General features: G+C 40.3%; 1 protein-coding gene across 3 annotated transcripts in view; it reads right to left on the bottom strand.

Moving 5' to 3' along the window:
- Positions 1 to 12,339, bottom strand: part of LOC126198627 (putative helicase MOV-10) — a 380,400-nt gene that overhangs the window by 186,461 nt on the left and 181,600 nt on the right. For all 3 annotated transcript variants that reach the window (XM_049935085.1, XM_049935086.1, XM_049935084.1), the window contains exon 9: positions 4,450 to 4,630. In XM_049935085.1, coding sequence (XP_049791042.1) covers positions 4,450 to 4,630 — 181 coding nt within the window. The remainder of the gene's footprint in view (positions 1 to 4,449; positions 4,631 to 12,339) is intronic.

Genomic DNA, 12,339 nt, shown 5'->3' with positions numbered 1-12,339 from the left:
AATGCATCTACAGCATCAAGTTCTTGTAATTCCAACCAAAAAAAGTGTCATGGGCAGCAAAATTACTGATGACAATTTTAGGTCATTTAGAAAGCTGAAAGGTTTGCAGTAAAATGGAAGTCTGGAACTGAATAATGGTGCATTTCTTTGCATGAAAATTGGGTTGTGAAAACTGATGTACCTTATGCACTTATTCTTAAATTACAATGATGAGTTTTATTTCCAAATGGTGATAATACATTCAATGTATAATAATACACATACCTTGTTTAGCATATGGTTTACTTGTACTTGAGGTGGCTGATATTCATAATATGATTACCTATCCAATTTTTCATAATAAGGAACAATGCATACACTTAATGGATTTATATGTTTTCAAACTGGGTTTTCTTACAATGAAATGTTTTTGTATGTAAACAAATGAAATGTACATGATTCTTTATGTCAATTAATGACTGAAGTTCAAAAATTGTTCTTTAATTTTTTCAAAATATTAAGCAGGGATGGCTAGAGGACAAATGTAAGGATGTAGAGGCTTGTCTCACTAGGGGTAAGATAGATACTGCCTACAGGAAAATTAAAGAGACCTTTGGAGAGAAGAGAACCACTTGTATGAATATCAAGAGCTCAGATGGCAACCCAGTTCTAAGCAAAGAAGGGAAGGCAGAAAGGTGGAAGGAGTATATAGAGGGTTTATACAAGGGCGATGTACTTGAGGACAGTATTATGGAAATGGAAGAGGATGTAGATGAAGATGAAATAGGAGATAAGATACTGCGTGAAGAGTTTGACAGAGCACTGAAAGACCTGAGTCAAAACAAGGCCCCGGGAGTAGACAACATTCCATTAGAACTACTGATGGCCTTGGGAGAGCCAGTCATGACAAAACTCTACCATCTGGTGAGCAAGATGTATGAGACAGGCTAAATACCCACAGACTTCAAGAAGAATATAATAATTCCAATACCAAAGAAAGCAGGTGTTGACAGATGTGAAAATTACCGAACTATCAGTTTAATAAGTCACAGCTGCAAAATACTAACGCGAATTCTTTACAGACGAATGGAAAAACTGGTAGAAGCGGACCTCGGGGAAGATCAGTTTGGATTCCGTAGAAATGTTGGAACACGTGAGGCAATACTAACCGTACGACTTATCTTAGAAGAAAGATTAAGAAAAGGCAAACCTACGTTTCTAGCATTTGAAGACTTAGAGAAAGCTTTTGACAACGTTAACTGGAATACTCTCTTTCAAATTCTGAAGGTGGCAGGGGTAAAATACAGGGAGCGAAAGGCTATTTACAATTTGTACAGAAACCAGACGGCAGTTATAAGAGTCGAGGGGCATGAAAGGGAAGCAGTGGTTGGGAAAGGAGTGAGACAGGGTTGTAGCCTCTCCCCGATGTTATTCAATCTGTATATTGAGCAAGCAGTAAAGGAAACAAAAGAAAAATTCGGAGTAGGTATTAAAATTCATGGAGAAGAAGTAAAAACTTTGAGGTTCGCCGATGACATTGTAATTCTGTCAGAGACAGCAAAGGACTTGGAAGAGCAGTTGAACGGAATGGACAGTGTCTTGAAAGGAGGATATAAAATGAACATCAACAAAAAGAAAACGAGGATAATGGAATGTAGTCAAATTAAATCGGGTGATGCTGAGGGGATTAGATTAGGAAATGAGACACTTAAAGTAGTAAAGGAGTTTTGCTATTTAGGGAGTAAAATAACTGATGATGGTCGAAGTAGAGAGGATATAAAATGTAGGTTGGCAATGGCAAGGAAAGCGTTTCTGAAGAAGAGAAATTTGTTAACATCAAGTATAGATTTAAGTGTCAGGAAGTCGTTTCTGAAAGTATTTGTATGGAGTGTAGCCATGTATCGAAGTGAAACATGGACGATAACCAGTTTGGACAAGAAGAGAATAGAAGCTTTCGAAATGTGGTGCTACAGAAGAATGCTGAAGATAAGGTGGGTAGATCACGTAACTAATGAGGAGGTATTGAATAGGATTGGGGAGAAGAGAAGTTTGTGGCACAACTTGACTAGAAGAAGGGATCGGTTGGTAGGACATGTTTTGAGGCATCAAGGGATCACAAATTTAGCATTGGAGGGCAGCGTGGAAGGTAAAAATCGTAGAGGGAGACCAAGAGATGAATACACTAAGCAGATTCAGAAGGATGTAGGTTGCAGTAGGTACTGGGAGAAGAAGAAGCTTGCACAGGATAGAGTAGCATGGAGAGCTGCATCAAACCAGTCTCAGGACTGAAGACCACAACAACAACAACCTTTAGGCAAAATTAAACAATTAAACATATTGGAGGTTGGAATATCAAAGATATTATGAAAAGGATAGATTGATATTTACTGTAATGATGACAAGTTGACTTGCAGACAGGCACAAATAAAGACTGTCACACATTGAGCTTTCAGCCAAAGCCTTCTTCAGAGAGGAAAAGTACATGCACATTCACACAAGCAAGCATACCCTACACATACATGACTGTTATATCTGCCCATTTTTGCCAGAATGCAACTGTATCACATCAAGCAGAAACATCAATCTAGAGCGGTGTGGGGAATGGTGATGGATAGCTGGGTAAAGTTGGGAGGAAGAGGAGTCAGTGATGCCTGGCAGGGGTTGCAAGGAGTAAGTGGCAGGACAAATTGCCAGGCACAGCTTTGGCAAGCTGTGGGGGAGGGAGAGGCAGTGGGGGAGGAGGACTGGAAATGGAGAGGAGCAGAGAAAAGGAAGAGACAGGTGGGTGCAATGACAGAGTGCAATGCACAATTAGGGCAAGGGGACATGAATTGAGAGGAGATGATAGGACAGAGAGGGCAGAAACTGTTGGCTGGAAGATGTGGGAACAGTAGATTACCAAAGGTTGAGGCCAGTATAATTTCAGGAGCAGAGAATGTGTTGTAAGGATAAGTTCCATCTCTACAGTTCAGTAAAGTTGGTGGTGGAGGGTAGGGTCCAGATGGCATGGGTTCTGAAGCAGCCACTGAAATAAAGCATGTAAGGTTCAGCTGCATATTGTGCCATAGGGGGGTCCACTTTGCTCTTGGCCTGAGTTTAGCTGTGCCCATTCATCCTAGTGTACAGCTGGTTGGTAGTCATACCAATATAAAAAGCTGTGCAGTGATTGTAGCAGAGTTGGTATATGACATGGCTGCTTTTCTGTTGGGGTAGGATAAGCCCATGACAGGACTGGAACATGGCATGGGAAATCTGTTTGTGGACTAGGTGCAATAGTCCCATGCCCCCCCCCCCCCCCCCACCCACAATCCTCCCACCACCCTCAAAAACCAGCTACAGAGGAGCATCTGCCTTTATCACCCAGGCAGGACTGGAACAACTGAATCACCTCCTTCATCAAGGATTTTCTTATTACCTTTCATCTTGCTTCAAATGAGGGACATCACACACAAGATCCTTCCCCTTTCTCCTAAAGTGTTGTTCTTTCACCCACCCAGCCACCACTACATCCTGGTCCACCCCTATTACATTCTCAATGCCAACCCCTTGCCACAAAGATTATACAGCTGTGGAAGAATCAGGTGCAAGACCTAACCAATACACCCACCCAGAACTTCCTATTCCAGTACCATCATGGGCTTATCCTACCCCCTCCAGGGCTAAGCAACTTATGAAAGCAGTCATGTCAAACACCAGCTCTGCTGCAATCATTGCACAGCTTTTTATATTAGTATTACTATCAACCAGCTGTACACCAGGATGAATACCCATCACCAAAATGTGGCTGAGAGTAAAGTAGACCACACTGTGGCATAACATGAAGCAGCTGAACATAACATGTTTGATTTCAATGGCTGCTTCAGGACCCAGGCAATCTGAATCCTCCCCTCCACAACCAACTTTCTTTGAACTGCACAGATGTGAATTATCCCTACAACACAATCTCTGCTCTCAAAAGCATCCCATCACCAACCTACAGTAACCTACCTCCCCACCATAGCCTCCTGACACTGTGTCTGGCAACCTTGTCCTGCTACCTAGTTTCAGCACACTTTGCCACGCGTGGCAGCACTGTCTCCTCTCCACCCACCTGTACCTGCTATCCCTCTCCCTTCCCTGCTCCAATTCCAACTGTTGCTTCTATTCAACAAAATACAGTTGCAATCTCTCCAGAGATAGCAGTCATGCGTGTGTGTGTGTGTGTGTGTGTGTGTTCCTTCTCCTTCCAGAAGAAGGCTTTCACCAAAAGCTCAAAGAGTAACAGTCTTTTTGTTGTGTCTGTCTGCAATTCAATGTGTCATCTTTATGGCAAGTAGCAATCTATCCTTTTCATACTATTGTTAAGTGTTACCTTTGCAGCATCCAAAAAGCTTCTGTATTTCGTTCAGTACTTTGTTGATAATATCAAGTACACTTTTCATATATCAGCAAAAATACAAATGAAAACAAAATGTAAACTAAAATTTTTACCTTCAGTATGCATAATTTTTTATTAGAGTGCAATGTCATTGTTTGGTCTTCACGATCAAACATGTGTATGTCTAACAGCATCTGATGTTCTTCCATGTGCAGCAACAACCTCATAAATTCACTGTAGGTTTTGGGTTTCATATCTGCAATGACTTTACCTCTAGACTCCTTCAACATCCCTCTGCAAATGAAAACATAAGGAATTACAACGCACTAAGTGAAATCACAAAGACATTGTTCAATGGAAGCTACCAATGCAATAAAATAACTTACACAGTTGCCAACATTCCCTGCAACCTCTCATATTTTAATTCACACTGCATTGTTAATCACATGGAATTAAAAAAGTAATAACAGATAAGTAGTTGCCATCTGACGTGAAAGGAGCACTACACAAGATAAGTCTTGCTACATGCCATTTATGAATTTAATTTACATTTACATAAACTGAGTCACTATTTTGTTAGATGTATGATGTAGTTACTGGAATTGGAAAAAGAAAAAGAAGAAGAAGAAGAAGACGGAGAAAAAGAGGTTTACTAAGGACCACATGGTATTTATCATATTGGGAAATCAGGGATATTTTAGCTTGTATGGATGCTTGCTAACAGCCATTCTTCTGGCACAACATTTGTGAAGGGAACAGGAAAGGGGGAAAATTAAAGTTGTGTCCTAAGTACCCTCAGCCGCATACTATAAGATGACTCACAATGTTATTGTTGAGTGGGCAGTACTCATTTCTTCCTTGTGTTAAATTTGTGAACACTTTAACAGAAAATTTTGACAGAAAAATTCAAATGGTTTCTGCACAGGAACCTAATTCCAATTAAATATTTTATTTGCTAACAAAACCTCATTATTTGCTAGAAAAATGTTGTGAAACCAGATAACACACACACACACACACACACACACACACACACACACACACACATACATGGTCATGTCTCCAGGCTCCGGTGCTCATCATAGACAACGGCCATTTGTATGTGAGCTGTGGTTGTGTGTCTGTGTGTTTTCTATTTTAAAAGAAGTACTTTGTTCAAAAGATTAAATGTTTTAGATATCTTTTTCATTTTGCCTGTCTGCAACTCAACCCCTCCTTTATGCGGTTAATAGCAATCTATCTTTTCCATATCGTTGTTATTCCATTCCTGACTTTGCACTGTTTAATGTATTGTTTTGTATATTTAATATTAGCAATTAATTTCCTTGTTGATTATGAATTATTTGCTGTTTACTTTTGTTCTAATTTGCACAAAATATGTCAGTAATGCTAGACAAAGACCTACTACCCCAAAACCTAGATTGCAAAAACAAATAATATGTGGAAAAAGTGGCAAATAAATGTGTTATTTTTCTTATAATAATGTTTCATGAGACAATACAGTGAAATCAACAGAAATTCCAGCATACATAACAGAAAAAAAGAGAATAAACAAAAATCCATTGAATTTTATTTGCAGTGTTTCCTTTGTATATGCATGCATTTCTGACTGATATAGTAATGAATATACAATAACGAAAGTTCAGTTAAATACACAACAAAGAAGTAAAACAATACAAAAGAATATACTTTCATCAACCAAATACGTAAACTTTGGTAACAAAATTAGTTTTTTAAATGGCTTAAACTGTGACTCGCAGCACAGCATAAACCTTTTATTTCTACTATTGTTTTTGAAATGTTACCTACAAACCTTCATTCCTACACATTCTGTTTCTCTAAACATTTTAAGAGGTCTGCTAAGTAACCGTTTCCGCAGAGAATGTTTCAATCTACACCTTAGTTCAACACTCCATCGCTGAGACAACAAAGTGATCTTGTCAAGCGTTACAGGACTTGCCTCACCAAACTGATTACATAGTGAAATGTGAGTGTATTATTAACTGATTTTTATGTGTATAGTACATGAAAAACATAATTTAATTGGACAGATAAAAAATATACTCACCAAGCAGCGGCAGAACACACACTGTTGTGACTGGCACGCTTTCGGAGCCAGTGGCTCCTTCTTCAGGCAGAAGGGTTGAAGGGGAAGGGATAAAGGTGAAGAAAAAGGACTGGAGAGGTCTAGGAAAAGGAGTAGATTTCGGGAAAGTCACCCAGAACTGCAGGTCAGGGGAGACTTACAGTACAGGATTCCTTCTCATCCAGTACAGTGGTCTCCCCTGACCTGTGGTCCTGGGTGACTTTTCCAAAATCTACTCCTTTTCCTAGACCTCTCCAGTCCTTTTCCTTCATTCTTCTTTCTTCCATTCAACCCTTCTGCCTGAAGAAGGAGCCACTGGCTCCAAAAGCTTGCCAGTCACAACAGTCTTTTTATGTATGTGTTCTGCCGCTAATTGGTGAGTAGATTTTTTATCTATCCAATTAAATAATTTTATCAATAATTGATTCTTTTTGTTGTTGTCTACATGAAAAACAGTTTGATACTAACATACATGTGCACATAATTTTTATGTAGTTTAAACACTAACAATTTATGCGTGCATTTATAACATACTTTGCACATTGTTAACTTTCATTATTATTAATGTTCTGGTACTTGACTTATCATAATTACCTTCTTGCTTCACAGTACCATGTGATTAAGCATCAATAGCAATCACTTAATTTTGTACACTCTTTCAAATGTTCTTTGTTCATGATTGAAATAAGCTTGTACCACAGAACACGTTCTCGGAAAGACAGTATGGAGATTGTTTTCGGGTAGGTTGCCAAACATTCATGTCCAGTAGTCAAGAGCAACTTGCTTCTCTTCTTGGCCCATGTCATTTTTCTTCTAATTTTTACCTCAAATGAAATTTTATTGTAGCATTTCAATGGTTGAAATATGTAGTTAATACTGCATTTCACAGCAAAATACAGCAATTTAGTTAATCTACCTACATCATACTCCACAAGCCAACTAATGGTGTCTGGCAGAGGGTACTTTCTGTACCCTGATCCCTGTTCCACTCATGAATAGTGTGTGGGAAGAATGATTGTCGGAAAGCCTCTGTATTGGCTCTAATTTTTCTAAATTTCTCCTCGTGGTCAAACGTGAGATGCATGTAGGGGAAAGTTATATGTTGTCTGACTCCTCCTGTAAAGTGCTGTCCTGAAATTTCAGTAGTAAATCTCTCCGTGATACACAACGTCTCTCTTGTAACGTCTGCCAGTGGAGTTTGTTTAGCATCTCCATAATGCTCTCTCGCCAGCTAAATGATCCCGTGACGAAACGTGCTGCTCTTCGTTGGATATTCTCTATCTCCTCATCACTCGTACCTGACAGGGATCCCAGACAGATGAACAATACTCAAGAATTAGGCAAACAAGTGCCTTATAGGCAACTTCCTGAATTAGGCAAACAAGTGCCTTATAGGCAACTTCCTATGTGGGTGAGTTATATTTCCTTAAGAATCTTCCAATGAATCTGAGTCTTGTGTCTGCTTTTCCCACTATCTGTTTTATATGGCCATTCCATTTAAGAATGCTCTGGATAGTTACACCTACACATTTGACGGCAGACGCTGTCTCCAGCTGTTTGTCATCAAAAGTGTAGATGTACAATAGTGGATTTCTTTTCCTATGTATGCGCAATATGTTACATTTATTTACCTTCAGGCTTAACTGCCAGAGTCTGCACCATTAATCAATTCTCTTCAGGTTGTTCTGCAAATTCTGGCGTTGCTATTTTGGTATAAACAACTGCATCAACTGCGAATAGCCTTAAAAAGCATCCCACACTTTCTACTAGATCATTTATATATATTGCGAACAGCAATAGTCCTATCACACTCCCTGTGTTACTATGGATATTACCTTTACATCTGTCAGTTTCGTTCCATTAAGAGCAACGTGTTGAGTTCTATCTGCAAGAAAATCTTGAATCCAATCATAGTTCTGCTCTGATACTCCGTAAGCTCGTATTTTTTTCATTAAACGGCAATTTGAGACAGTGTCAAATCCCTTACTGAAATCAAGGAACATGGCATCAACGTGAGTGCCATTGTCCACTGCACTGTGGATCTCATGGAGGAACGGAGCGAGCTGAGTTTCACAGGATCTCTGTTTGCAGAATCCATGTTGATTTTTATAGAGGAGCTGTTCATTTTCTAAGAACGTCATAATTCTTGAGCATAAAATATTTTCCATTATTCTACAAAGGATTGATGTCAACAATATAGGTCTATAATTGTGTGGATGTGTCTACGGCCTTTCTTAAAAACGGGAATGACCTGTGTTTTTTTCCAGTCTTTAGGTACCTTTCATTGCTCAAGCAATATATGATAAAATTACTGCTAGAAGGAGAGCAAGTCCTTTCGCATAATCTTTATAGAATCTGATAGGTATCTCATCTGGCCCTGAAGCCTTTGCACTACTAAGTGATTGTAACTGCTTTTCAATTCCATGACCGGTTATCTTAATTTCTGCCATTTCAATGTTCGCACTACTATTGAAAGGAAGGACAGAGTTACAATCTTCTGCGGTGAAACAACTTCGGAAGACCAAATTCAGTGTTTTGGCCTTCTCTCTGTTATCTTCCGTTTCGGTGCCAGTGTGGTCGCTGAGAGAATGAATAGATGATTTTGACACACTTAGCAATTTTGCATATGAACAAGATCTTTTACGGTTTTTACTCAGGTCGGTTGACAAAGTCTCACTTTCGAAATCATTGAATGCTTCTCTCATTGCTCTCCTTATGCTCATTTTCACTTCGTTCAGCTTTTGTTTGTCAGTTAGGTTTTTACTTCTCTTGAATCTGATATGAAATGGTCTTTGTTTACGTAGATGTTTTTGAATACGGGTATTAAACCATGGTGGATCTTTTCCATCACTTAAAACCTTACTTGGAACGTATTTGTCTAGGACATATTGAATGATGCATTTGAATTTTTTTCCATTTATTCTCCACATCTTCATCCTCATCACCTAATATTTGATGCTGACTGCTGAGATATTCTGAAATTTGTATCCTGTCACCCTTGCTGAACAAATATATCTTCCTACATTTCATAACATTCCTTGTAGGACCCATCACAGCCTTATGATCACTGATACCTTCCTCTATGTTAACTGATTCAGTAAGTTCAGGTCTGTTTGTTGCCAGGAGGTCTAAGATGTTACTCTCACGAGTTGGTTCTCTAACTATCTACTCAAGGTAATTTTCGGACAGGACGTCCAGAACAATGCCACACAATTCCCTGTCTCTGGCACCAGTTTTGAAGGCATAACACTCCCAATCTGTACCTGGATAGTTGAAGTCACCCCATATTACAACGGCATGATCAGGAAAATTACTTATGATTTTCTGCAAGCTCTATCTGAAGCACTCTACAACTACAGATCCTGACCCACATGGTCTATAAAAGAATCTGATTACCATTTTTGACCCTTCTTTGATACTCAATATCACCCACCTTAATTCACATTCGGAATCCGTCATAACCTCGCCCGATTTTATCGAATTATTTACTACAATAAACAAGCCACCACCATTGGTGACTAACCTAGCCTTACAATAAACATTCTAGTCTGAACTTAGCATATCGTTGTCACTGACGTCTGGCTTCAACCAGCTTTCTGTTCCCAATACTATTTGTGCATTATAATATTCAATAAGTGATACTAATTCTGGGACCTTTCCTTGGATGCCCCTGCAGTTTACTAAAATCATATTAATCTTTTCTACTTCTGATCTGCGAGGACCAAGATTCTCAGAGGTCACCGAGGCTGATTTAACAGGTAAATCGTAAATCATGTTAGCTCCCAAGGGAGTGGTCTTCTAACCTAAAAAAGCCCCATGTGCACACCACATGTACTTTGCTACCCTAGTAGCCACTTCCTGCATGTAGTGCATGCCTGACCTATTAAGGGGAACCCAACAATTCTGCACCCGATAGCGGAGGTTGAGAAACTCGCATCCAATACCGTCGCAGAGCCGTCTGAGCCTCTGGTTTAGACATTCCACTCTGCTCCTAAGCAGAGGACTGCAATCAACTCTGGGTACGATGCTACAAATAGACAGCTTGACCTGCATTCCGCGTGTGTTGCTAGTTGCCTTCACCAAATCAGCCAGCCACCAAAAGGAGCCGAGGATGGCCTCAGAACCCAAGCGGAAGGTGTCATTCATGCCGACATGTGCCTCTACATGCAGCCGGTTTCACCCAGCAGGCTTGATAGCCACAGGGTCTCCTCCACATCACAGATGAGACCTCCTGGCAAACATACAGAATGCACACTGGAATTCTTTCTCGCCTTGCCTACTATCTCCCTGAGGGGCTCCATCACCCGACTAACATTGGAGCTCCAAATAACCCACCCTCTGTACTTGTCCAGACTGGGCAGGAAAATTGACCACTGGCCCATAGGTGAGGCATCCCGCGCTGGCTCAGAGTTATCATCAACACTGCAAAGCACCTCGCACCTGTTGCTAAGACGGAGGGAGCTAGCCACACGGCCTGCTCCCTATTTCGCCTTCTGCCCAGTGACATGCGAACCCACCACTATCTGCCACCCAATCTGGGGTGAGGACTGACCAGTCAGATGTTGTGTATCAGAAGCCGCAGTGACATTCAGGCCACCAGGGGATTGCAGCGACACCAAAGGTGTTGCAGATCTCCGTCACTGGTGCCCCGACGTCACCACAAGTTCGACCATTACCTAAAAGCTTGTTGACAGTAGCCAATGCAGCTTCCAGCTGTTTATGGACAGCAGCCAACTCTTCTTGTGTCCGCTTACAACAAGCACAGTCCCTAGCCATATTGTTTTGTGTATAAAATAGATATGAGGACCCAAATCGCACTACTGAGTTTGAAAATATGCCAAGGGAAAAAAAGTAACACTAAAAGTTGGTGTGCAGATGTCTCACTGAACTCTGAGACTGCAAGCTGTTAAACAGAAATAAATTTCTCCGCACTCAAGATTTACACTAGGAAGCTGCCCTACACAACTATATTAACAAGACTTACGCAAAAACAAAAAACTATGATTAATTTTCTAACCACTAGTCTACACAGTAAAGTCCATCACCAGTAGTTGAGCAGTCAGCATGACCGAATGTCAATCCTAAGGGCCCGGGTTCGATTCCTGGCTGCATTGGAGATTTTCTCCGCTCAGGGACAGGAGGTTGTGTTGTCCTAATCATCATCTTTTCATCCCCGTTGACGCGCAAGTCGCCGAAGTAGCGTCAAATTGAAAGATTTGCACCTGGCGAACCGTCTACCCAACAGGAGGCCATAGTCACACAACATTTACATTTTCACAGTAAAGTACACATGTACAGTTCACTTCTTTGCAGAATCACGTGAACAAAAAACAAAGACAAAATTAATTTACAGTTTAACACACAAGTTCTGCTGCTGCTGCTGCTGCTGCTGAAGCTGCTCTGCTGCGTGTCCTCTCGACTTGGCGGCTGCCGCTACACTGAGTACTCAACAGTCACTTACTCAACTGAGGCAAACTACAGGTAACATGGCGGTCTAGCTACGGGAAAATTTACATTAGGAAGCTGCCCTGAACAACAATATTCACAAGAATTATGCAAAGTTTTTCAAATCTGTTTAATTTTTGTGCCCTTTTGACAAGAAAACCTGCTTTCTCAGTCCTATCTAAGACAAAGTGAGATGGTATCCACTGAACTGCCATTGTCTTATTCTTCTATAGTGGTTTAATTATTTCTTGCACCTCTTTGTCTTGAATAATTTTTGGATCCTGTATGTTAATAACTGTTGATATTAACAATATTAGGAAAAGGATAGATTGATACCCACTGTAAAAAAGATTCATTGATTTGAAGAAAAGTAACTGCCTCAACTCAACAGGTAGTCTTTACAGTGAGCAGTGGTCTATCCTTTTCCTGATATTGATGTTATTCCAACCTGGTGTTTCAATTGTTTGACTTA

This window comes from Schistocerca nitens, chromosome 8 (genome assembly GCF_023898315.1).
Source record: "Schistocerca nitens isolate TAMUIC-IGC-003100 chromosome 8, iqSchNite1.1, whole genome shotgun sequence".
NCBI lineage: Eukaryota > Metazoa > Arthropoda > Insecta > Orthoptera > Acrididae > Schistocerca > Schistocerca nitens.
Note: the sequence above shows the minus strand (reverse complement) of the source record. Positions and strands in the feature narration are given on the sequence as shown.